General features: G+C 34.7%; 1 protein-coding gene and 1 long non-coding RNA gene across 4 annotated transcripts in view; both read right to left on the bottom strand.

Moving 5' to 3' along the window:
* LOC121318488 overlaps positions 1–8,689 on the bottom strand; it is a 53,068-nt gene extending 44,379 nt beyond the window's left edge. The window contains exons 1-2 of one of the 2 annotated variants that reach the window (XR_005950615.1): positions 7,663–8,689; positions 7,014–7,157 (exon numbers count right to left, since the gene is read on the bottom strand). This is a non-coding gene — a long non-coding RNA (uncharacterized LOC121318488). The remainder of the gene's footprint in view (positions 1–7,013; positions 7,158–7,662) is intronic. The other variant, XR_005950616.1, reaches the window with a different exon arrangement.
* Positions 8,690–12,828: 4,139 nt separating this feature from the next.
* Positions 12,829–25,581, bottom strand: LOC121318487 (epiphycan-like). Of its 2 annotated transcripts, XM_041255211.1 has the most exons (7): positions 25,388–25,581; positions 22,430–22,635; positions 17,975–18,125; positions 17,341–17,499; positions 16,018–16,220; positions 15,397–15,492; positions 12,829–13,629 (listed from the first exon to the last, which is right to left on the bottom strand). In XM_041255211.1, the coding sequence occupies exons 2-7, from the start codon at positions 22,625–22,627 to the stop codon at positions 13,459–13,461; spliced, it is 978 nt and encodes a 325-aa protein (XP_041111145.1). In that variant the 5' UTR covers positions 22,628–22,635; positions 25,388–25,581; the 3' UTR covers positions 12,829–13,458. The 2 variants fall into 2 exon arrangements, with proteins under 2 accessions (XP_041111145.1, XP_041111144.1); XM_041255210.1 differs by lacking the exon at positions 25,388–25,581 and having other exon boundaries at positions 22,430–22,736.
* Positions 25,582–26,243: the final 662 nt, after the last annotated feature.

The following is a 26,243-nucleotide window of genomic DNA, read 5'->3' as shown; positions in this document are numbered from 1 at the left end:
AACTTTTTAACCACTTCGATGTAGTATTCTGCCAAACTCTATAATTAGCTTTTAATCACATCGGTGAGCTACTGTTTTGTGAAACAGCTATCACTGCTAAATAACAGCCTGCTTAGAAGTGCTTTATGAAAGCGAATATTTTTAATTGCTACCTTTTTAACACGTTGATGCCACTTGTGAAGTCCTTTAAGCACGCTCTCCTGGTGTATATGCAATAAAGTTAATACAATTTCTGTTTCATAGGTATTATTAAATTGATCATTTTCTTTTTTTAGTGGGGGTGAAAAAGGAATCTACATAATGCATGTGGTAGTACTACACAGAATAAACAAATTTGGAATATCATTTATCACTTCTATGGATGTTTGTAGTCTTGAGGGGGCTGTTGGTTTTATCTTGTAATTATTTTGTCCTATTGGGCCACTTGAATGGGCTCCTGTGATCTATCTCCCTGGTACTATTGTTTTGAATTTGCTGATCCTCTCAAGAGAAATGTGGAGGTGTTTACGCTTTTAATTTCTACATTAGTTATAGGATAGTGTTTGTTATGCTGCTGCATACACGACTGGTGGAAACATGGGCATAGACAAAGAATGCATGTTATTTTTTTTAAATTCACTTTATTAGTGAGAAATGTTTAGTACTAAAAAAGCTGGAGGTGCATTTGACATTACATTGAAAATCCAGTGAAGAGCTTAACAGACCCACAGCAGTCTTGGCCTTGCAGCAATTTTTTCTGGGCTTCTTGGAACTGTTGATTCCACATCAAATAAATAGCTGATCCTGGGTTCCCACAGTAACAGACAGTTCCATCCTGCTGTCAGTTTTGTCACTGAGGAAGACAGATATAGCAGTACTCTTCTTTGAAAACCACTATCTACCCAGCTAAATATAGCCAGTCCAGACAGTTTTTAGACAACAGTAACTAAATGATAAAAGTTGTTCAGACACCTAAAAAATACTGAAGCAAAATTTGTTGTTTCTATAGGACGATGCAAAACTTTTGGCCATACGTATAGACTTTTACATTCCACTTCAGAACACATGCGTGAACTTAGGGCGACAAAGCCTGCTTGCTGATATTTAGTTTGGACTGTCACAACTGTCTGTCACTTTGAGGGCTTAGGTCGTGCCATATTTTCAGCGTGCTGCATTCCTAATAATGAAAGCCAACAGTAAAATGTGATATCTTGCAGAGTAGGTCAAGCATTACTATTCAAAAATAAATAGAAGATTCAACTTTACTTTGCAATAAGTATCAGCTAAGCTTAGTCTATTTTATCCATGTACAGCAGCAACCTAACTTTTCTTTTTTAGTCAATGAACCCATATGAAACTAATACTGATATACTGCATTACCTTTACAGTGTTTTGCTGACATTTATCCGATACCAAATCGTTTCAATAGCAATAAAATCTAATTACACAGGAAGTTGTCACCCAAAAATGGGTGTAAATGTGACAGTACTACACAGTAGTTCTAACACAGGTTTAAACCAGCTCTTCCACTTATGCCAAATCCCACTGTCGAGACAATTTCACTGCAAGGGGAGTGCTGGGACCGCTGCAGGGTTTCCAACCTTGTCAGCAATTAATAAAATAGCTTTTTTTCATTATGAATACTAAAGGAGTACAGTATTGAATCTGTCTGATCTCTTATACTCCCATTAGAGATGTTTAGCCCAAATTTAGCCTCAGTATGGCATGGATGGAGATTTTTGGTGCTGCATTATCCTACAGGTCCAGATTTAAAAGGAAAAGCTCATGCAGGTTGACAGGAAGCTGTTGCAATCAGTAAATATGTGATTCCTCGAAGCATGGTTGAGCAGCTCGGAAGTTTATTGCACATCATCAAAACTAACCAAAAATGAATGCTTGCCAACACAGATATTCATTTTGTTAAGTTGCTTCTCAGTTAGGAATCTCGTTTCCAAAGGCCTTATGTAACTGTGGAATGTGTGAAAAACAGCAGGATTGAAAAACTTCTCTGCTTTTTGTAATTTTAAAATCTATAATGTAATGTGTAAACCCAGGAGCAATAGGTTCACAAACAAGGGATGAGACAAATCAAGCTCCTTGGCACCAAACTTCTACAGTGGAATGCTACTCTTGCCATCTTCAAGCCATGGTTGCTTATATTAAAGTAAGCAAACCAAAAAAAGTTTTAAAATACCGATTTACAGTAAACCAACAAAATCCATAACTTGACTACTACTACTGATTATTACCTATACCACATTTAGGTTTACCGGAGTAATACTAACTACATGACAATGATCATTTTGACTGAAACTCCTGGGTCAAAGCCACTTCAACCCCCAAGCTCTGGGGTTGTACATGCTCTCAGATGCATTCTCAGCAATTCTGGACCACTTTCAGATGTAAATGTAAACTTGACTTGGCAGAAAAAGAAATTCACAAATTACTTAATTTGTCATTTTACCAGATCCATCAACCTTATAAATCCCACAAGGCTAGTTAACAAACATAGTTTTTTAAATGTTACTGATCAAACCTTTTACATGTGTGCACAATTCACATTAATTTTATAAAACCTCAGCTGCAAAAATCACATATATTCTCTGCTTAACTCAGATATTCAAAATACAGGGTTCATACAGTTTGACATCATTTCTATGTTAACTAATAACCAACAGTAAAATAAATGTATATGTAATACACAAAGTTTAACTGTATAATAACAAAAATTTACATTATACTCACTTTTATAAATAAGCTCTGGAGCAGTAACCTTCCTTATTCAGTAACACAAGTCAGTTTTGGCATCTACAGCATTTCATTCTAAAAGCAGTATAACGATTCAGTGTTTTAATCTGTCAGAAGCAATCGTCAAAGAATTGTGTCTCAATCATAGGCGCCTAACTTTGTTAAACAGTAGGGGGGCAAACAGAAGGGCTAACCGCTGAGCATAGAGAAGAAAATGTTTTTGTTTTATTTTTTTTCAATTAAGCAGCTAAGAAACCAAGAAAACCTTGCTGTTGTGAAGTTAGTTTCAGTAACTGCAAACCTACAAAATCGGGCATGTTTTAGATAAAATGTATAGCATGTATTTACTGTGCATGTATTAAAATGCAAATACATGAAAGTCTCTGCACTGTGCTACACCTCGAATTCCCACATGCACGTTATTAAAAGAAAGTGTTAAAGTAAGTACTGTTCTTTACAAGGTAATTATTCCCCAAGTAAGGCAGTTCAAAATACTTGCCAAGTCAAAAGCACCGTTTTACTTATATATATATATATATATATATATATATACACACACACATATATATAAAAAAAAATACAAACAAAAACAAAAAAAGAGGGGGGGGGGGGGGGGGGGGGGGGGGGGGGACTTTTTATGAATAAAACAATTTCAGCAGTATGAACAGTCGCAGGAAGGACCAGTAAGGAGTTGTTTCTTGTTTTATACCATTAAAATTGTCTTAGTGCTCTAAGAAATTGTGTTTTTGCCTTTGTGCTTGCTTCTAAATATGGTCCATTGAGTTAGAGGGCAAAACAATAATGCAAAAAAATTATGTAACTGCTGCTAGTGCAACAAGTCATTTCTTGCTTGTTTTAAAATATTTATATATATTTTTTTACTTTAATATTCAGGCAAGTTTTACTCTTGCTTCAGACCGGGTACGTTACGTATATATTTAACCAGGGTTGACAATGCGCAGAAGAGCAGGGAGAGTATAAGCAAACAGTTTAATTACCTTACGATTCAGGTGCATGCCTTTAAAGTAAGATTAAACTATTGTAATTACTTATACACAAAAAAGCTTATTTGACTTGAAAAATATCTCAAGCAAATTCCTTCTTTGTTTGCTTTAATTAGTACACAACAAGCTTCAATATGAAAGCTGAAAATTAAATAATTTTTTAATGAAAAAAAAATTTCTAAAAAAATTGAATGCATCTTCTGTTGCAGTCACACTGCTGCTAATGTTAGCTGTTGTAAAGAATGCAGAGCAGACTATGGTGGTACAAAGCAGTGTTCATGCAGGGGCCATTTTATTGTGGGTTTATTTATTTTTTAATTTTGGACTTAGTGTCTTATGAATGACTTCCTTTTTTGTTTTTACATTTTAAACCACTTCTAGGCAAAACCATAACAAAACACATAATAGTGTTTACTCAGAGCAAAAAATGTAGAGTGGCAAAATATATTGTTTGCCTCCCCCTGTGCTCTATGGGTTTGGTCTCAATCAAGTTACAGTTCAACAGGAGAAAAACCATACTAAAAAGGCCACAAGTCCTCAAGTATGTACGAAAACATTAATTTTCCCCCCACCCCCAGATTTTTTTTGGCATTTCTACATAAAAACATAGGAATGGACCTGGTAGAGTCCATTTTGACGGAATTACGTCTACAGACATTGTGTTGCGTGGGTATACCCACACCTGCTTTGGTTTATGTAATCGACTGGATTATAAATAAATACAAAAACACTGAAAAGCGCTTTCTAACCAAATACTGATAAGCAATTTAACAGTGAACAGAAATGTCTACTTTTAACAAGGACCTATCTAAGCACTACAACACTGCTGTGCATTTGAGTTTCTCACAAAAGCCCAACAAATCTTAACATAATAAGAGTAGGGCTTGAAATTAACTTTTACATCCACTAACCATCAGAGCTAATGGATGGATGGAAAACTCCACGGGTCCCCACACATTCTACTAGCACAGTATGTTTATTGATCAGTCACCAAAAAGGCAGTTTGTTTTTCAAGTGCATTTAATATATTAAAAAGGTAACAAGATAAATTGCAAAAAACAAGCAACTATTGGAAAATGGAAAAATTACATTAAGTGTGACCATTGAACAGGTCATGAAGACTTAGAAAAAAGAAAATACAAAACTAAACCATTTTCAGTGTGCAACTAACTTCTAGGCATGTACACCCCCACTCTCTCGACTGTTGGCTTGAAATTTGCTGTTCGTCACTTCCGATTCAATCTCTTGTTGAAAATAAAACTTAACCTGTACAATGTCCCATCCTAAATTCTTTCCTTTTTCTGCACCAATATGTTGATTTTATTCTCCAACATATTTCATAAGCAGCTCTCTATACACAAACAGAACACCTGTATACATTTCACTGCAGAAATGATTAAAAACTGCAAACATTGTTTAAATTTGTGGTGCTGGATGCTACGCAGAATATTGTTAATCAGGTACTCTGAGCATACACACAAAAAAAAAAAAAAGCCATGCTATGAGACCTCCACTTCCTTAGTGCACAGAAACCAGATGCATCACTGGTGCATGTAAAATATACCCAACCCGGACCATAATTTGGCAGGTGGCAATTTTGAACACTGCAAGAGGTATGCTGGCACCATATTCAAAAGAATAAAAGAAAACTCAATTAATCCAAACAGTTTTTGGTTTAAAAAAATAAATAAAAAAATCAGTTTGCTACTTGTCCCGTTCCTAGGGACAGCTCAATGTTTTCTTTCGGAATGGTGTTTTTTTCTACAGCCCGTTCTAACCAGAATTTTTCCATTGTAAAACTGGTTTGTCATGTGTGCCGACTGTTGCAATTGGTTGGTGACTGCATAACATGGCTGCAATCCTCAAGTTTAAAAGTCCTGTCAAATTCCTTTGTGTGTACAAGAACCAACCAACCACCACAATTAACTTCTAGTAAATACATTAACAATTAATGTTAGTTATACAGAAAGCACCATTTTATAGTTGTGGCAAACCTTTGTATGAGATTTAAAGCCAAGTACTTTGAAAAACAGATGTTTTCTTATACGACTTTGAACTTATTTAGCTAGTACATGATGAACAGAGTTTAAAACACAAAGTGACTGGATTTACAGACAAAACTCTGTGCATGTGAAATAGCTCCCTTCCTTGTGAAAGCATGTCCAAGTTCAAAAAATATCTAACTAATCCAGGCAGACTAGATGATAAATGTGAAACTAATCAATTTTACTTCATTGATAATTAGTTAAATAACTAAACACTATAAAAAGGGGGTTGTATCTGCAAGATCTCCAACTAATGTTTACAACTGTTTTGTGCATCTACAATACAAAATACAGCTTTATACAAACTACTGGCAACATCAATTGTAATTACCCATCTAATGTTAATAAATGAAATACAGAGATGGTATTTGACGTTTAATGTTAGTAACTGTAGACGTGTTGTAATATTTGTATGTGAAAGGTATTCATGCAGTACAGCCCCGATATGGCCAACTTAATACCAACAGCAAAGGGAAATAGTTTGTACCAGTATTCAAATATGGTAGTCGTAGACAAGTATCTATAAATATATAGCCCCACCACATTTGTTGAATGAGCATTAAAGTGATCAAGCAATGTGAAGTCCCAATAACTTTTTAGCACATCACACCAGCCGAATTCCAACAGATACCTGGAAGTCAACTATAAAACAATACTAAAAACAAAATGAGACATTCCATTACATATCAGTCACCAATTCTTTACTTGCCTGCCGTTTCTCTGAAAAAGTTTTAAAAAGATAAATAATTTGTCACTAATCTTGGAAACAATGTGTATGCTTGACCAATATGGCATGTTAAGGGAACCCACTTCTTCCACATTACAGCCTTACCAACAGGAAAGAATTGTCCATTTAAAGTTGTTAGAGATCTGCTGCCTCACCGTAACATGACCTACTTGAAGGATAAAATTTTAAAAAGATTACCAGCATGGGACCCAACAGGTTCCCGTCCTCCTGAACAGTGATGCCTGAACAAAAACAAATTTTTAGTTCAAACTGGCTCCCAAATAAGTCCTCCATGTACTCAAGGCTTTGACCCTAAAGAGAATTAAATATATAAGTTTAATTTGTGAATATGATGACTCAAGTAAAGTTCTAACCTTAGACACTTTGTACATCTACCCAGTGGCTAGGGAGAACTAAACTTTTGCAGACATTTGTAGCACCTGTGTTCTCTTCTGTAAGTGTACAGATAATACACAATTTGCTCAACAGCAAAAACATGCCACAGTGTACCTGTATTCTCAGCTGGCACATTTACCTGGAGACCACACCAGATACCAACTGCAGATCTGAATTCTCAGACTCCGGAGGTTGAGGTCTGCAGGTTGCAAGGTTCAAGGATGAGAGCGGCTCTGCAGACAGGCTGCTTCAGATTCACTAAGAAACAAGGAAAATCCATGAATAAAGCAAAAAGTATTTTAATTCATACAGTGCAAGAATGGGGAAATCATTTCCAACATTTTTTTGGACTAAAATGTGTACAGGTTCACACTTAAAACAGCGATTTAAAATACATAAATCTTTCCATTACCAAAAAGTGAAATTCATAGCGTAACAAACTGTGAAAAGTACGTTACCAAAGTGAAAAACTTTAAATTACACCCCCCCCCCCCCCCCCCCCCCCACACACACACACACACACACACAAAACAGAACTTACGTATTGCTCATAAATATCATGCAAACTGGGTAATCCTGTTTAACATGTTCTGTCTTTTTTTTTTTTTTTTTACAGTTCTCGGAATTAGTAATCATCTAAAACCGGATTTCTTTAAAATATTAAATGAAACTTTATAAAACCACTGCTTTACTTAAAACATGCATACATTTAATAGCATATAAGCACCATACACATTACACAAGTATTAGTAATATAGCACACCTCAATGGCCGTAGTCTTAAGAAAAAAAAGTAAATCGATGGGTTATCAGTTCAGCTGGAACTTCATATTTTCGACCCATGAAACATTAAAGATGTTTTCAAAATCGCACCGTAGAATGTCATGAGTCTTTTCCAAATCGATGTTTGATTGACAAATGCTTTGAGAAGAGGCAGTCTCGTAGTAAAGCATTTCCGGTCCCATATATTGAGAGTCATCAAAGTCATTTGCAACACGACTATAAGCGCTTTCAAATCCGGAATCATGTCCTTTAACAGAATCGTTTACGAGATCCTGGTAAACAAGATGCATAAGATACTGCGTAGTGTTTCTAGGAGCTTGCATACCTGGAACGTGCCGGCCATTGCCGGGTCGCAAATGATTGTAATCAGCACTGTTGTCGATAAAAAGCCTTCGGTTTCCGTGTCTGTGTTTCCCCGCCTGACAGAGGCCTTGTCGTCGGTATTTTCTTGATGCCTGGGTAGAGTCACGCTTCCATTTTATTAAGCTTTTCTGACCGCCGCCACTAAAACACTTCCTGGGCTTCCATTTTGCGAATCTCTTTTTCTGGCAAGAGCACGGTTGGGCTACTTTCGGTTCGATTTTAACCTCCATTGCGTCCATACACATAATTATCAAGTACAGCCCCTTCTGTCTTCTTTTTGTGGTCTAGTGTACTTTCAAGTTTGCCCGAACACGTAGTTTAACCTGACAAACTAGTAGGCAAATATATTTCAAACCCGCTTTCGATACAGCTGTATTTCAGCAATACTGTATATACAATGTATTACGCTCTTCAAGCGCTTCCAGCAATACAGACTTTCGCAGTTAACAAGTCTCGGGATAATGTACGCCAGGGTACCGTACAGAACCAATAGTAAACAATTCAATTCAGATAAATCCCTGGTTCATACAAACATTGTAGCATTTGTTTTTAAGTGTGTGCTATAAAAACAAGTACACTATTAACTTGAACGTACGATTGCACACTTGAGACAGACCACCTTTCAGATGTCGGGACAAAATGAAGTCTAACGCCCCACAACCGTAGTTATATAACTTAATGCGCATGTCAGAACGAGGCCGTCACCACGATAACAACCAATCACAGACAAATCTTTTTCTCCGCTGTGTCGTTTCCCAATCTTGCAGTACCCCGGATGATGTACTTTCTTGCTCGGTAATAAAAAACGTGGAGTGAACGTTTGAGATTGTTTTGTAATCCCATTGTGAGAAAAACAAACAAACAAACAAACAAAAAAAACAAAAACAAATGGAGTTTAGTGTTTTGTACAACTAATAGTAAACGTGATTTTTCAGCCTGTTTTAGTATTATATTGAAATGCAATTTATTGAAAGCGATATTATTCAATATGCTTTTAAAAGCTATTTATACGTTTTTTTTTTTTTTATTATTATTTAAATAAAGTCTATTCTGAAATAATCGTGACATCGTCCACATAAACCTTTAAAATAAGTTTACTGCACTGTGTTTACTTTTCTTTATACACAACTGAAGGCATTTAGTTAGAAATATCCTGAAATGTTTTTTTTTTTTGTTTTTGTTGTTTTTTTTTTTTTTTTTTTTTACATCTTAAACCTTTTTATATATAGTGTGCTAAGGCTGCAAACAGTTGTCATTGACACTTTTTTTTAGAAAAATATTTTTATTTTTATTTTTTTAAAAAGTACAATCTACCTAAAGTTCACACATATTAAGGTTGAGCTATTTAGCAACAGGTTCTTTACTAGAATTAAGAATGTACAAATTCCATATTTCTTTCTACTGATGTTCACATTGACACGACAAAAATACCAACACACCTACAACCATGTCTAACTATTGAAGTCACGTAACCTATAACAAAAATAAATAAAATACTCGTCAATGAAAGCGACTCTCAATAAATGCCCAATTTTGTTTATTCTAAGCGCACTTGACAACTGTGAAGCAAACTCATTAAAATGCGACACTTTTTGGCAGACAGGATTCAAAGGTTGCGTAAAACAATAAACTCGGCATGCGCAAATTAATTCGCATGCGCGCTGACTACAAATGAGTCGCTTCTTTCGAAGGCATTATTTGGCAGATTTTTTTTTAACCTCCATAGCTTTTTTTTATGGGTTGTTTTTACTAAATGTATTTTTATAGAAACTACAAACTTCCTCTGTATATGGTCTATTGTATGATTGAAATTGTGTGTATGTGTACCATGGTTTTTGTATATTTGTATATTTATATGTTGAGAAATTACGAATGTTATAATGTATATATATTTTTTGGAACCTTTCTCGTTATTTTTGTTTACCCTCCATAGATCTCTTTTTTTATATATATATATATATATATATATATATATATATATATATATACACACACACACACACACACACACACACACACACACACACACACACACACACACACACCACATATATATATATATATATATATATATATATATATTATGATATATATATTATACGTATCATATAATATATATATTATAACCATATACACATTTTCATGTAATGTGATTGTATATATGACAATGGCAAGAAAACTATCAAGAAATGTGACCTGATCAAGACTGTATCCTTACAAGTAGGAAACACTGAGATCGACTTAATAGTTCGGATATAGGAATTATTATCCTTTGTGCCACTCTAGCTTCTTTTTTTAAATCAGCTTCACCTGCTTTACCCTTTGTAAATGTAATTCAACAACAGAGGTATGAAAAGGCAGGGCTATTTGAGGTGAACAGTATTGGTTTTAGAAAGACAAGCTTTGTGACACCACATTCATAGCCCATTTCAACAAAACAAAGAATTGGATTGCAGTAACTACATGTATGCAAGGCTTTTTAACAGTTGACAAAACATTGTATAGAGGAATTCGATATGTCTGTTGTGTACATACACAATTCACATTTCTCCCCTTGATGGTCCTTGCACAGTTGTTGCATTGAAACATGACTTGGAACAGGGCCAGTTATGTATCTCATTTAGTAACAGTTGAATATATTCCAGGTAAAAACAGTGCTCTAAGACACAATAGACATTAGCATTTTTGTTAGAGGTTGGTTGACATCAGAAACTGTAGGACTTAAAGTAATGTACTGTACTTTTGCATTTTACGTAGATATATTTTCTTACTGATAGGAAGTTGCAAGATGGACAGTTCCAGTTTTACCAGTCAGTCCATATAATTACAGGACCATTCACTCTTAACATAAAGGCATATCTGTGAGTGGAGAGTACATTTTAGTTTTCAGTTTCTGTAATTCTATTTTATAGGGTAAGCCTTAGGTGTAAGATTATAAGATTTTGTATTAACAGCATTTCGTAAATTACATTTTCTATTCAATTACAAAGAGAGATTCAGAGCCGCTGTGTAATCTCCCTTACTCTTCAGCCCTGACACAAGAGAGGGGTGTGGAATTCTCTTGGAATGACTGGAAAGTTTTATTAACTGTAGGGTACAAAGGTGGTGGTAAGGGAATGTACAGTAGAACAGAGTATGTTGAAATCTGTTAGAAGAAAAAAGTTCTGAAATGGCATTGTGAATTGTCCACCTAGCTAGTAATGTTAAATAACTACATTATGTAATGTATCAGTGGTGAAGAGAGGGCTCTGTTCTAGTTTTTTTTTTTTTTTATCAGTATGAATTATGATATAGATTACAAAAGACAAAAGCATATCTATCAGAGCAAGGTGGCTTTTGTGTACCGGTAATTCTAAATGAACTGCCCTTAGAGAGGAAATTGAGTCAGTCTGATAATGGACCTCAGATGTTGGATTTTACTGGACAATTGCTTTTTACTATGTAATTTAATTCAATAATTGACCTGGAACTAGGTATTTTATAAACACCATATGAAAGTTAGATGACTAACTAATTGATACTTCTAAAAAATCTATATATTGTGAACTGATGATTCCCCCGGTAAATAGATCGTTCTTATAAACAAGATGCTACATTTCAATGAGTTATCCTGAAAAATCAAATGCAAAAAATACATACACCACAACACACTTATTGGGATGTAATGTGAGACGATTATACTAACACATTAACTCAAATCTAACACATGATATCTTATATATAAATATTTTTTTCTCACCGATATTTGTATTCATTTAAGGTGCATTACAGTAAGGCTCATGTCAGTTCATGAGATGTACAGGGAAAAACATACAAGCCTAAAACATGACATTACATTTGGAGAAAATAATTTTTTTGAAGAACATTTTTTTTTCTTAAAGAGATTAATATATGTTTGATATGTGTTTGACTTTGAAGCTGCCAGTAATGACAACTATTGCTCAACTATTGCTCCACACATGGTATCACTCTGCAATTGTGGTTCCTGATGGTCCAGCACTTTACAGGAACTAAAGGTATGCCCTTTTTTTAGCTTGTTGTTATTACCAAATACCGACACAAGATGTCCCCAGTTTCAAAGACAGAGCCTCATTGTGAAGGGGGAGGGGGGGAGGGGGTACATGTATCACCTTTACTATGACCCTATAAGAAGCATTGCAAAGTCGGTTATATACAAAATAAAATAATTCTAATTTTATTGTGGTCTAGTGTGCAAGAGTATCGAATATCAAAAAATGAAAATGAAATTACTCAAGGGATACACTTAGACTGTGGCATGTCTTATTGCAGACAGCTCACAACTGGTTCTTGGTCTGACAATAGTTAAATGGTAAATAATGATCAAAACAAGTTTGACTTATTTAATAGGTCATAGTTTGGGTGTGTGTGTGTATACACACACACACACACACACACACACACACACACACACACACACACATATATTGCTGTAACATGGTTTAAACATGAAACAAAAATCTGGATGGAATGCTTGAGCTTGCTTTACAGAATTTAAACCTGAGGAATTAAAGCCCTCAAGGTGGAACGCAGAGCAAGATTGTACTCTCGAATACACTACAAACATGTCTTTACTTGGTAGGTATTTGTTGGACTTGAATGCATACATGTTAATCCAATTAAAAAAAAAAAGTTTTTTCCAAGGATCATAGCAGTATGTTTATTTGATCTGCCTTGGAATTAATTATATTCAAATTATACAATCAATATTAGTATATTGCTGTATGACACAGATAATGAAAAAAAGTGAAGGCATTCCTGTATCGTAAAGGTTTTTCAAACAACAACTTTATTCAACCTGAAAACATTAATATAGTATAGCAGTAGTTACAAAGCACAAAAGGTCATAGCTACCAAATCCCTACCAAGGTCGCAGTTGTTGTATGTTTGCACCTGTAATATCAGTTTGTATAAAATAAAATATAGCTACAACTCCAGTTCATTAAGATTATGATTTCTTTCTTAAATTTGTTTAATTTATTATATAGCCTTTACAAAAGAAAATAAAAAAAGTTTTTTTTTTACATGATGCTGCTTTTATTGCAAGTATAGTTTTTTTTTTTCTTTTTTTATTGTGTAAAATGTGGGTCATCATGCTTCAGCATTTAATATTTTGGTATATATTCCCTTCAAAATATCCCATACACTGTTAATTAATACATATTTTACTAAACATACAACAAAATGTAATGCATATCTTTGTTTGCTGTACCTAAAGAGTATTCTCTTAAAAAGAAATATGGTCGCTGTAAATAAAAACAAAACAAAACAAAACAAAAAGCTAGTTCTGCCTAAGAGGCCTTAGTTGTGTGTTTGTGAACGTAGGCTTAACCTTATGTTGTGAAAAAAGGGCCTTCCTATGCATCTGATGTTTCTTTCTGTTTCTTTGTGTAAGTTTAGTAAAGTCGGCCAGTAGGCACACGAGGCAGGCATATATAGGCATGTGGTGTTTTGCTGAGGTTGATGGGATTAGCATCCAGTCGGACGTCCTCAAGAGCCTTGCGAATATAATTGATGTCTTTCAAGTTGCAGAATGTGTCTTCATGCAGCATCTGGATGTTGTTATTCTGAAAAGATGGGGGAAAAAAGGATAAGCTGACAGACAGAGAGACTATTTAATTGTGCTGAATATTTTTTTTATATATTTTTTATATATTTTGGATTTGTATTTTGTACTTGACAATTTGAGGGCGCATCAAAGGAGATAACCTTCCAAGCAATAAGGACCAAGACTGTAGGTTGTCTCTGAATTCTCTTACTGTAAACTGTAGATATGGCTAATATGCAACAAGTGCTTCAGGGATGTACTCTTAAACAGTTTAATGCTAGTTGTGTGCAACAACCAATGACAATATTTAAGCCCCTAATGTCATTAGACACACAATCTATACTTAAACTCTATAAACAAAAAACATTTCATTAATATCTGAATTTTGAACAGATATTCAAAACATGAAAATACAATTTTCGTCGTGCCACTAATTCTTCTCTTTTGACTTTTAACATCTTTAGATTTGAAATCACCCCTCATATGCTGTCATTATGTAGTGGCAAAACAAGAATGTATGCAACACTGGTGAATATTTATTCATTTATTTAGTTTATTCTGCTTATTTGCACTCTGTTGGTGTGCATACATATTTAAACAACTTTTCCCCCCCTTTTTAGTTTACCCTTTAGTCTTTCCCTTGTATCCTCTGTTGTAACATAGTTTGGTGTGAAGTGCCCAGAAAACACAACATTTTAAAGCTGCTATTCAGTAAAACCTCATCATGAGTTCTTCAAATTGAATCTATGAAATTATGTCCTCTCCAGTTGTCTTGAAGCATCCAGCAACCATACACATGACCAACATTTTGTGATTGACTGTATGAATATCTTCAGTAGATATGAAGCATACCAAAGTTGAGGTTTCTATGTACTGTATGTCTACAGCAAACATGTGATTCGGAAAGATATACTATGACATACACACACACACACACACGCAATAAACAACAACTAATGGCAAGTGTAAAGCGACATTGTTTTTCTATTCATAGCGCTTGAGTTTTATAGGACTACTAGAGCACCCAGAAGGATTCTGGGAAGAAACCAGAGCCGTGGACCCTGAACTGCACTGAAAACTTAAAGTAATGAAAGTGCATGTCAATGATTCTCATATGGCTATCCCTTTATGGTAGCACACAGGAACAATTTCATAGTAGATGCATAAATAAAGCTGTGTTTTTATTTTGTTTGTGTATCCAAGTAAAATTAAAACACTCCTGACATTATTTAAAAATAGATGTATTTTGTAAAGAAATGTAACCTCTATAGAACTGCAAAAAAATAATTGTTTCCAGATGTTTGTAACATGAGCAGAAAAATACTGAATAAGTGTGTAGTATAATTAAACAGCGTTGTTTGTGTGTTTGTTTGTTTTTTTTGTATGCTTCTTTAAGAACTCTGTGGTCATCACTGGCAAAAAGGACAGCTCTGCTTTATATCTTTCATTGTGTGCACACGTTGTTAAAGCATGTATGCAGAGCTTCAATCCAAATTTCAATTCTCATGGGTCCCTGGGCATTGTAAATAGCCCATTTCCTGACTGGCTCTGAGGTACTTTAATTAAGTGCTTTGTAGATAGAGGCCTAACTGCACCTCTAAGTCAAGATTTCGACTAAGTAGTCCATTGTGCAAGTAAGATTGTTTTTCAGAAGGTATTTTCTCCTGTGTACTTGAATAAATATCTCTCATTCTTTGACAATAGCTGTGAAATGTTTAGCCCTTCAAGTAACAGAACCTGTGTTCAGTTGTACAGAGTATTTCATATGAAGAGAAACGTAAAGTACCTGGAGATGAAGAGAGCGCAGGGTGTGAGGCAGAGGCAGAGGGATGTGGTCCAGGTTGTTGTCAGTGAGGTACAGGTATAGCAAGTTGTGCATTTCCTGGAAAATACATTACACTTACTGTATAGATAGATACATGAAATGGTATGTCCTGACACTCCAACTAAAGGACAGTTTAAAACATATGAAATAATGTCAACAGTAATGCAGACATGTTTAAACAAATATCTTATTCTATGTACATGGGCTGTTGGGCTGATATGTTGACAACTTTTACTATACCAACCTTATAAACAATGTAATAGGTTTCAATTGTATAGACTTATTTATAATTGTTTATTTGTTTGGTAAAACTCTAGCAGAACTATGAATCCCATAGGAATACTCTTATAAAGGTTGACTCTGGTACTATGGTAAAATCATAGAACAGTATTAAAGCATGCAACATGTAGTAAAAAAAACAAAAAAAAACAATACATGGTTAACCATGGGAAAACATAATTAATATATGGGAATGGCTTATAGTAAGCTGCAAAATAACGATGCAAATTTACCATAGTAAAATTGAACAGTAGTAGTAATAAGAAATGACATAGAAGTCCCAGCGCTGGTTGGGGCACTCACCTTGAAGGCTTCACGTTTAAGTCCACTGCTGCCTAGCTTGTTGTGGCTGGCGTCGATCAGAGTCATGGCGTTGGGCAGTTCAGGCAGCTGACGCACCTTGTTCTCCCGCAATACCAACTCCTGCAGGGCAGGCAGAGTCCGGAAGGCATCCTCGTCAATCTCAGAAATCTCATTGCTTGTCACGTCAATCCTCTTCAGCTTATCTGTAAAGAAAAACAATGAAATATTTGTACAGATTTTTTTTTTTTTATTTGGTTGTAACTTAAACACCACTGGAAACAAATGAGAAACAATGACTGTTATACCTGAATGTTGGAATAACTGTATGTGACAGAGTAGATGAATCCCTGCACTGAAAAGCACTTCCCACCAGCAGAGGAAACAGGAGGAACCTGTCCATCTACTGGGCTCTGGCAACTACAGGGTTAACGTTCCATAGGCATTGGCCCTCTAGGAGGCTGGTGCAGAGGAACAAGATGCACTTGGTTCCCAACCCAGATAATTGGGTAAAGGCAGAGCCAAGGTGTACAAAAGGGGCAGCCTCTCCACCCGTCGGGGCAGTGTTCCTGGGACCGGGAAAGTAGTTACATAGTAGTAGTTACATAGTTTTGTAACATGTAAAGAAACAGAACTATTTACTTTGCAATTGAATGTGTTGTAAATAAACTTTGTTATTTTTTTTATTGAGTCCTGAACTTTCCTTGTGTCATTCAGAGGCCTTCCATACTGTACAAGAGTTTAAAGAACAACTTGCTATGGGTGTATAATATCATACCAAGTATATCAATATCCCATTAACTAATGTCTTCTTCCTGTTTATATTTCTGGGCACAATGCTCCACTGTGCTATAATAATACAGCATACTGGGCACAATGCTCCACTGTGCTGTAATAATACAGTATGCTTTTTAATTCTGTAAGGTCAAAAAAATATTAGATAATCACACTATCTACAATTACACTTGCATAATATTTCCTATTTACGCTTAAATAACATTTATTTTCAAATTACATGCCCCTTAACTGGGATTTATTACTTAAATGAAGGGAAATTTGTAACACAACTTAAAAAGGGGAAGGATGGAACTATTTGTATAATATTATACAGTATTGGTGGACTGAGGAAAATCTTGACATAAAAACAACATATTTTGGGAATATTAGGGACATTTATATAGGCTCAGGGATTTTAAATGTAATGTAACATAATAATAACCACTGACATTGTACCAGTTTACCTGACGTTTCACTCCTTCAAGGATGGAATTAATATCATTCAGTTTTAAATCTTAAAGGTATTTGTGTGTAAATTTGTATACATACTCATCTCTGCAAAATCAGACTTATTTATTTTCTTGATCTTGTTGTAGCGAGCATAGAAATGAGTGGTCTCTTTGGGAAGAGGAGGCACCGTGTCCAGCTTCACATCGTCACAGTAAACTGAGCCACCAAGACAGGTGCACAGCAGACAAGTGGGCAAGCCTGAGAGGAGGGAAACAGACACATCATTCATGAATAAGCCAGGTGAAAACTACATTTAAGAAACAATTTCTAAAAAAAAAAAAAAAAACACAAAAAACATATCAAATTGACTGCAGTGTTTTTTCCATTGTTACTGCCGCCATTTTGTAACAATTTCACAATGCAAATAATGTATATCACTTTAATGTGAACAAATACTATGCAGTAAATAATACTTTTATTTAATCTGTATCCTTTACTCTGGTAATATTGCACTGTTTAGCATGCTGTTCTACGCTTTTACTACTTTCCACAATATGACAGTAATTTTACCAAGATATACCATGCTTTACCATTTTACCATGCTGTACCTGTACTTGGTTATAATTTCTGTGCTTTCCGTACTCTTTATCAGGTAAACTTTTAAAGGGCTTACAAAATTGTCAAATTGCCCTTGTATTGGGTAAATAGACTGGAATGAGCTGGCTGTACTGACCTGCCTGTGTGTCTGGGCCCAAGAGCCCTGAACCACCTGAGCTCTGGGCTGGGTTCAGGGGTTTAAGAGGAAGCTCCTCTTCCTCCTCTTCCTGGGAAGGGACTGTCTGCCGGCGGCTGTCTACAATGGGTGGCAGGGTGCCAATCTCAATCTGTGGTGAGAGATATGACTTTTCTCAGTATGTAAATCTTAGCTCTGTGGATTGAGTCTCTGTCATGTCTTTACCCACAGTGGCCACATGAGGTCAGTAGTAAACCTCTGAAACCACTTGTTTCACCTCGAACTCCTGACAGACCTTTTCAATTCTCTTTTTTCTCTGCACACCAGTTTGCTTAGCAAATTACTTTTGTACACTACAAAAATAAATAAAAAATACATTCTATGCAGGTTAATATATTTTAAAACAAACTTAATGCTTACATTATTTAGGTTTCATTAATTTAATATAATATATCCAAATATATATATATATATATATACTATATATATTATCAAATATATATATATATATATATATATATATATATATATAGTGTTTTTTTTTGATATTTTATATTCTGAAAATCATCTTAATAGCAAAAATATTGGAAATGGCTAAAAAAAAAAAAAAAATTGGATAAAAGCAACATGTTAAGACCCTAGTGAATCAGTACTTAATAACTTAAGACATTAATACAATGACGCTGGTTTCCTCATGATCCTAACTAGTAGTTTGTGATTTATATTTGTAATTTCCAAAATGACCACCTGGGGTCCCTATAAATCCACAGCAACCATGTAATTAATGCATGCAAGGCCTCTATTGGAGCAGTTTCATAACCATTGAAGCTCACTTCCAAAGTTCTGTTCTTAACATGTATGGTCCTTGTGGCACCAAGACACTCATGGTAACCACATGCAACTCTCACTCTCAACTACATTAAAACACATGATATAAACAGTGTTAATAAAATAATAGGATTACAAATGGGTATAGCCTTCACATAACATATATCTGTATAATAAAGTAAATGTTAGTTATCTATCTGAAATGCTGAATAGATTACAAGATAGTTAGCAGTCTTACAATAGTCTGACACTGAACACCTCTTACGTTGAGTTTGTACATATTAAAGATAGTTTGCATTAGTTACAGTCATTTTAAAGGTAACAGTTTTCAGTGCTATCAGTAATTTACATTAGGCATAGTGCACGCTAGAGGTACATTGGAAATTGTAGTTACATAGGGGTAGAACAGGTATTGTGACATGACTGGTTCCACAGACCACAATTAGCCCTACTGTTCATCAGGTAAAGCACTTTGAGATTAGTGCTAAACTAGGCCTGTGAAATGTTAGCCTAATCCAGTTGAAATAAAGACACATGATTTTAAACTGGATTTAGAAATCAATATTACGCTTGTGTTTACAGATTATAGGTTTAGGTGTGCGGGGTGAAGACATAAGTGTCTCCTGCAATATTTTTTTGTAAATTAGTGTTACAGCAGTAGCCTTGGTTGATTAAATATTGTTTTTATAATTTGTTTTCTATTCCATTTCTTCTTGTTCAACATTCACTTTAATTGCACATACGTTACTGTTTTACCAGTGAATTATTTGTTGACTCTGCTCCCCCACTGCCCACCTGTCTAATGCAACGGTTGTTGAGTCAGCAGAAGGACCAGTCACTACACGTCACCTAGATTTACACAATTTAGTTACAACAAAAGAACTTTTAAACAAACATTCAATTAACTAATACGAAATACTACATCACAGGCAGGGTGTCTCCTATTGTGCAAGAGATGCTGTCCATAGCTGTGGTTGGATGATTTCTTAAAGATGATTTTTTAATAATGTGAAATTCTTAAATAACAAATGCATAATAATGGAACAATATAATAATTAGTGATAATAAGAATATTTAAAAAAAATAGGAACTGTTCCTCACCAAATACCAATTGGCAAAATATGAACTTGTGTTTTTAATTTACAAACTACAACTAAAAGTAGTGAATGTAGAAAACAGAGAACACATTGAATCCAGATGTACTGCCATTTTATGGATGTACAGAACATGTTGCTACTTGGAAAAGTTTGTTTTAAGTAATTCTGTAATCAAAATATAAAGAGTAAATACACACAGAAGCCTATTTTAATGCCTTATAACAAAAAAAGGAAATGTTACAAACAAGAGGAGGCCATCAATCCTTGTCCATTTTTAAGTAAATGATTCATCCCAGAGTTTTGTCTTGTCAGCTCTTAAAGGATCCCAGTGACTCAGTAGCCACAACATGGCTTGATAACCCATTCCATACACTCACCACTCCTAGTCTCTGTCTGAATCTGTCTTCACTCAATTTCCAAATGTGCACTCTAGTGACAGCTCTCCTCAAACCCTTTGTTCTAGGCTAAACAGATGTTGTTCCCTCAGCCTATCTTGATAACAAATACCTTTAACTCTATCCATAGACCCAGTTGTTGTCATTTTGTATATTTAATTGGAAAATACACTCTTGCCTGCTAGACCCATTACTTTCTTTATTTATGGTTAATAAAGCACTGCCACTTTTTTTTTTGTAACTGTGAAAAGCACCTACAGTAAACTGAACAGGAACGTTTAAATGTAGTGCAGGCCTTCATAAGAAAGAAAACATAATAATAAATTATTTCACATTTAACAGAGCAATCCTTCTCTTGTTGCTTGGTGTGTCCTGTCCCGCATATCCTATTACACACACACACACACACACACATATATATATATATATATATATATATATATATATATATATATATATATATATATATATATATATATATATATATATGATGTAAATAGAAGAAGAAGAATCTAAACTTCTTCTTCTTCTTAATTTATTTATTTGGCAGATGCCTTTATCCAAAGTGACTTACAGGTAATACAGGGCAGTACAGGGTTACAATGCAAGATTCATATTTAAATACAGTATAGTTTACAGTAAGTGCAATAATACTAAAATAATACAATATGAAATAGGATTTAGGATTTAGGATTACAACAAGTTATATTTACAACGACATAATGGTGCAATAATACATTAGCTGTGGATCCAACACCATGGTTCTTAGGTCAGGCAAGTCCAGTGCATAGTAGGATGTGTAGATCATGAGATCTACATGTGCAGTCTAAACAGGTGGATCTTGAGGAGGTGGTGGAAGGCATTGAGAGAAGGAGTAGTTCTGAAGTTCTCCGGTAGCTGGTTAATAATAATAATAATAATAATAATAATAATAATAATAATAATAATTAATAAAAAAAAAACTCCAGTATAACATGGATAATCTTAAGGAAGCTTGAGTAATATTTTTAATTAGCAACAGATCTATCCCAATCTCCTCCACATAATTGCTTAAATTTGTTCATAAGCAAACCAAACATGTGCAATGTTACCCTTATGTGCGTCACAATTACAGTAGAGTAAAAATAATCATTCTTCCTGCAGCAGACCAATAGGTAGGACAGTCAGCAACACAGGAGCAAAAGTAACAGAAAAAACTTGAAAAAGGAGTACAAAGATTCCTGGGGATCATTCCAAAGAATAAAGCCTGTATTTCTTGAGTGTCCTTGACCAATATGTCTGTCTGGAAACCAACAGAACCAGTTATTGTTATTTATTTTTTTACCCAATAGCCAGTTTATTTAAATCCTTTTTTTGTTTTTTTATCGATTCATGACTAAATAACTGATGGATTTTTGTGGCTTTTAATTTGGCAGGTGGGTTCTTAATTTTCTTACCTACTTTATACTGTGATCAAATAATTAAAAATCATTGTGAAATCTGACGGTCTAATTTTTCTAATAGATGGTCATCAGATTGGATTTGAAGTGCTTGTGAAACAGTTATGATTTCTGATTTTGTTGCAATGCAGTTGAATGTCACAGCTTCCTTCGTGTAGAAAACCCCAAGGTGGTTGGTCCAGTAAAGTTAAAGGAAAGTTGATGTCTTTTGAGTCACAGTGCTCTCCACTTTTTTGCTGCCAAACTAGCACAGCACATTTGAGTAGCCAGAACAGACCTATAATTCGAACCAGAGTATCAGAAAGCAACTGCAGAAACCAAACTTCAGTATCATAAATCCATAATAAGTAAAACATTACCAGCTGTCTTTTTTCCGAAGATTTATTACTGTTTTTATTTTAAATTAAACATATGTTGGGAATGTATCAAAAATATAAAACTAAAATTGGCAAGATATTTTTAGCTTATGATCAATGCTTTACACAGGAGCTGCACAATCTACAGCACTGTACTTCACTTCAAACAGCAAAGCACATTATACTTGTGAGAACAACTCAGGTGGATCTAGCAAGCTGCATTTTGAGAGAAACTTCACAGACACGAATGACTAACTAAAAACCAGCATAACAAAACACAAATCATTTTCATAACATTGACAACAAAAGGCAATCATCTGTAAAACTAAGAGACTCTTACCTGAGGTTCATCAATGGTAAGTCCATCATCATAGTTATATATGTCTTGGTTTTCCAAATTGAGATTTTCTAAATCCACGTCATAGTTTGTAGCATCATATGTGTCATAGCCTGGGGCCTGTCTTCCTTGCCTTGATGGAACTGCTACAACTGCCTCCACAATAAAAAGTCCAAATACTATATTTGCAAAAGTCTTCATGATCCAATCTTTCAAAAGAGAGTACATCAGATCATTAGATCAGTTGTTAAAAGCTCTGTTTTATAGCTATCTCTCAAAGTGTTGATGAAATACAAGCAGCACACTGATATCATGGTACTCAAGGATCATCAGTTTGCATTAATTCATGACATTATGATCCAATTGGAATGTTGTAATTTCAAATGTTACTGCTTAGTATTACTGCATTAGTATTCTACTAATGTTGCATAACATTGTAGCTACCCTGGTGTTCCTATTGAAGATCATTTGGTCAGGGTACACTTGCTAATTCAGAAAAAGGAAGTGGCTGTAACTTTTGGAAAGAAATACCAGTTCATGTGAGACAAGTAAAAGCTGGTACTCTTCATTATTATTTTTGCTTCTGGATTTTTCTATAATGGGAAGCTCTTAAAGAGTACTCTAAGTAAATTTAAATGACATTTCACTTTCCCATTATATATTTATGATATTTGCAGTCACAGCGTTGTTGCCCACTGTTTTGAGCATGTTTAAAATTCTCTGCTCCCAACTGATTATTTGGTGAATTTTATTTAAGCCAAAGAACTTTTATTTATCAACCTTTTTTTGGTTTTTGTTTACAATTCTGTGTGAAAAACAATGACATCACCAGGTCAAAGGTCATACTAAAAGGGACACTATGATAGCCATGATCTCTGACCAGAACAAGGAATTGCAATGCAAACTAGAACTTACTACAAATGCTACTTTAAAGTGAAAATTATTGCAGACATCATAAAACGGTAAAAGTACACAGATGTTCAAATGTATTTTAAAGCCACTTACCCTTAAAGACCAACAGTATTTCTGCTATGTGGCCTGCTACACTTTCAGTACCTGCCCACCTTTCTAGTTATCTGGTTGAAGGTGTATCTAACATTTTATATGGCATGTCAGTGTTACTAACTTAATCCTTTATAGAATGTGTTGATATCACATATAGAAAATATAGCTGCAAAAGTAACCAGCAACAACTCAAAACTACTAATCAAACATCAGGGCACTACAGCGGTAAAACAGGCAAATTAATGTTAAAGATTCTAGTAATGGAAACTCTTTTAGGGGCTAAAGCCACTCAATATTTTGCTAAGTATCCCACAGTAAATACATTGTACATGTGGAAGACATGTTATCAGCAGCACTTTAAAGGCCTGTGTGCTCTGAAATAGTAACTTCATTTTTTTTCTACCATAAGTTTAGCATCAAGGCTAATGGAGAACACAGATTAGTTCAGCGAAGTGGAAACTACAGTATCTGAGGTGTATGTAAATCATGTAGACAGAACCTACTGCAGACAAACTAAATACCCCATGCCTGAATGAATGCTTTTATGTGAGCAGGTCTAGGCAAGCACATATGAAATTCCACTGGGGTTAGAGGACAGGATGGCAGTCTAACTCCAGTTGCAAAATGGGAGAAAACAAATCCTAGCAGGACTCCTCTCACACACAACTCTTTGATTGCATCTCAGTAAGGCTGTAAAGAGGTAGTGTTAAATAATTTGGTTAATTATCAGCTATTTAGCTAAAACAATAAAGCAATCGTCTGATCAATGGGTTAAAATTGAAGTATGTGTCAAAACAGAACAGAATAACGTTTATTATTATTATTATTATTATTATTATTATTATTATTATTATTATTATTATATTATTATTATTATTATTATAATGCTCTGTTGCATTTCTAAAGTTTACCACTTGCGAAAATGTGCCAACCAAGTATGTATTATAATATATCCTTCTTTACTGTATCAAATTACACATTGACTGCAGAATTCATTGTACAGGGGCTGTCTGCAGAAAAGTTGCTCAGTAGTCTTCTCATTCTTTTATTTTGCTTGGCAATGTCCATGATATTCCTCCCTTTGAATGATTTAACAGTTGCTTTTCAAATAGTTTCTTATGATAGCTTTCCTTCATAAAGATTTATTTTCACATTTCTGTTATTCTTAATACATTTTCAACATGATATATTTTTTACATGCATGTATATGGAGAGTAGAGATTACGAGATAATACTTGTATATCTGCCATTTAAAATATCCCACAATGACAATTGCCATCAGTTAGGTACTGCTTTACACAGCTGATATTTTTCTTAATTACCAATTACTATGCAAAATGCATAACATTCAATAAAAAAGTGCAATTTCCCATGTCAAAAGCAACCCAAAGTTTTAAATAATGAATACAATCAAAATAAACCACTGACTGCTTCCGGAATTTAGCTGTAAAATGATCTTGCAATTCCAATAGCTAACAGCTGTTCTGCAGAGTCACATTGAAATTGTTTGTATCTGCAGTTTGTCTGGAAAAGATAGCATGTGCGTAACAGTCAATTTAAATAGTCAGTCATACTAAATGAATGACTTGCTTCACAATTTAAAAAGTTCACCTTATAAAAATGACAACAGCCAAAAAATCACAGGGTTTGTCATTTCTCAAATTGTGTCTCATTTTATGTCTCAACACAATTGGCTCAAAGACCATAACAATCTTAAATGTTTCTGTATGAATATTTATTAAAAAAAAAAAAAAACTAGTACATTTTAAAAACAGAGAAAAAAAAGTATTTAATAAGCATTTAGAACAAACATTAACAAGAAATAAGATATTTACTGTACAAGTCATTTATCACCATAGATGTTAATTAGTTGGCATAGCTGGAGAATTATTACTTTTTTGTTACATTTATAAAATCTTAGATAAACGATTAAAAAAAAAATCCCCAAATACTTACCTCTGGCTTTTACTTTCTCAAATGGTCCAGGCAAATGGGTTTGCTGAACTCAGGGTATCTGGTCCTGGCCAATGGCAACGGTACTCAGAGGCTGTGGGAGGGTGGTATCCTACCAGACCTGATATTGCCCTACTTTGTGGAAGCAAGGACTGACATGGCAGAGGAGAGACTGGTGCTATTGGTGACTGACTACCTTAGAAATGCTTAGCCTGTAATTCAGCACAATCCAGCACAATAAAATACCTTTTTATAAATGCACCTTTCTTTTAGGACCAGTAATTTGAACATTCTGAAGTTCAAGTGAGAAACACAGGACTAGGGTTGGGGGATGAATATATCGCCCTTTCAGTATAAATGTTAAGGGCTAACAGAACAACAGAGTCTTTGTACTGAACTTTTGTCAGAATGCTACAAAAAAGGAGATCTTGAAATGGATCAAGACTTCTCACAGCTAGAGGCAACCAAGTAAAAAACTAAAATATGATCTGCTTAGTGGCTTCAACTGGGGATGAATAGGCATGCAACCTTTTGTGTGTCAGCTTCATCTTTATTCATATTTCCGGGTAAATTTGACAGCTATTCTAGACAGGAGTAGCAGGTACACAAGTACCCCAGAGAAACCCAGTCACCTTCATACCCTGTAGGTCAAAATGTGTGAAAGAGAGAGAATTAAGAAATTCCTGACTGCATTTAACCCTAGCATTGCCTGGCAATCCATTGGGCTTATTTTATGGTGTAGTGTATTTTTGTGATTAGATAATGTAGAAATTGTAGAGATGTACAGGAACTGTTACTGAAAGAACGTATGCATGACGTAATGGGACCTTACAGACATATATATGTGTGTGTATATATA

This window comes from Polyodon spathula, chromosome 7 (assembly GCF_017654505.1).
Source record: "Polyodon spathula isolate WHYD16114869_AA chromosome 7, ASM1765450v1, whole genome shotgun sequence".
Classification (NCBI taxonomy): Eukaryota; Metazoa; Chordata; class Actinopteri; order Acipenseriformes; family Polyodontidae; genus Polyodon; species Polyodon spathula.
This window is presented reverse-complemented; position numbering and strand designations above follow the sequence as displayed.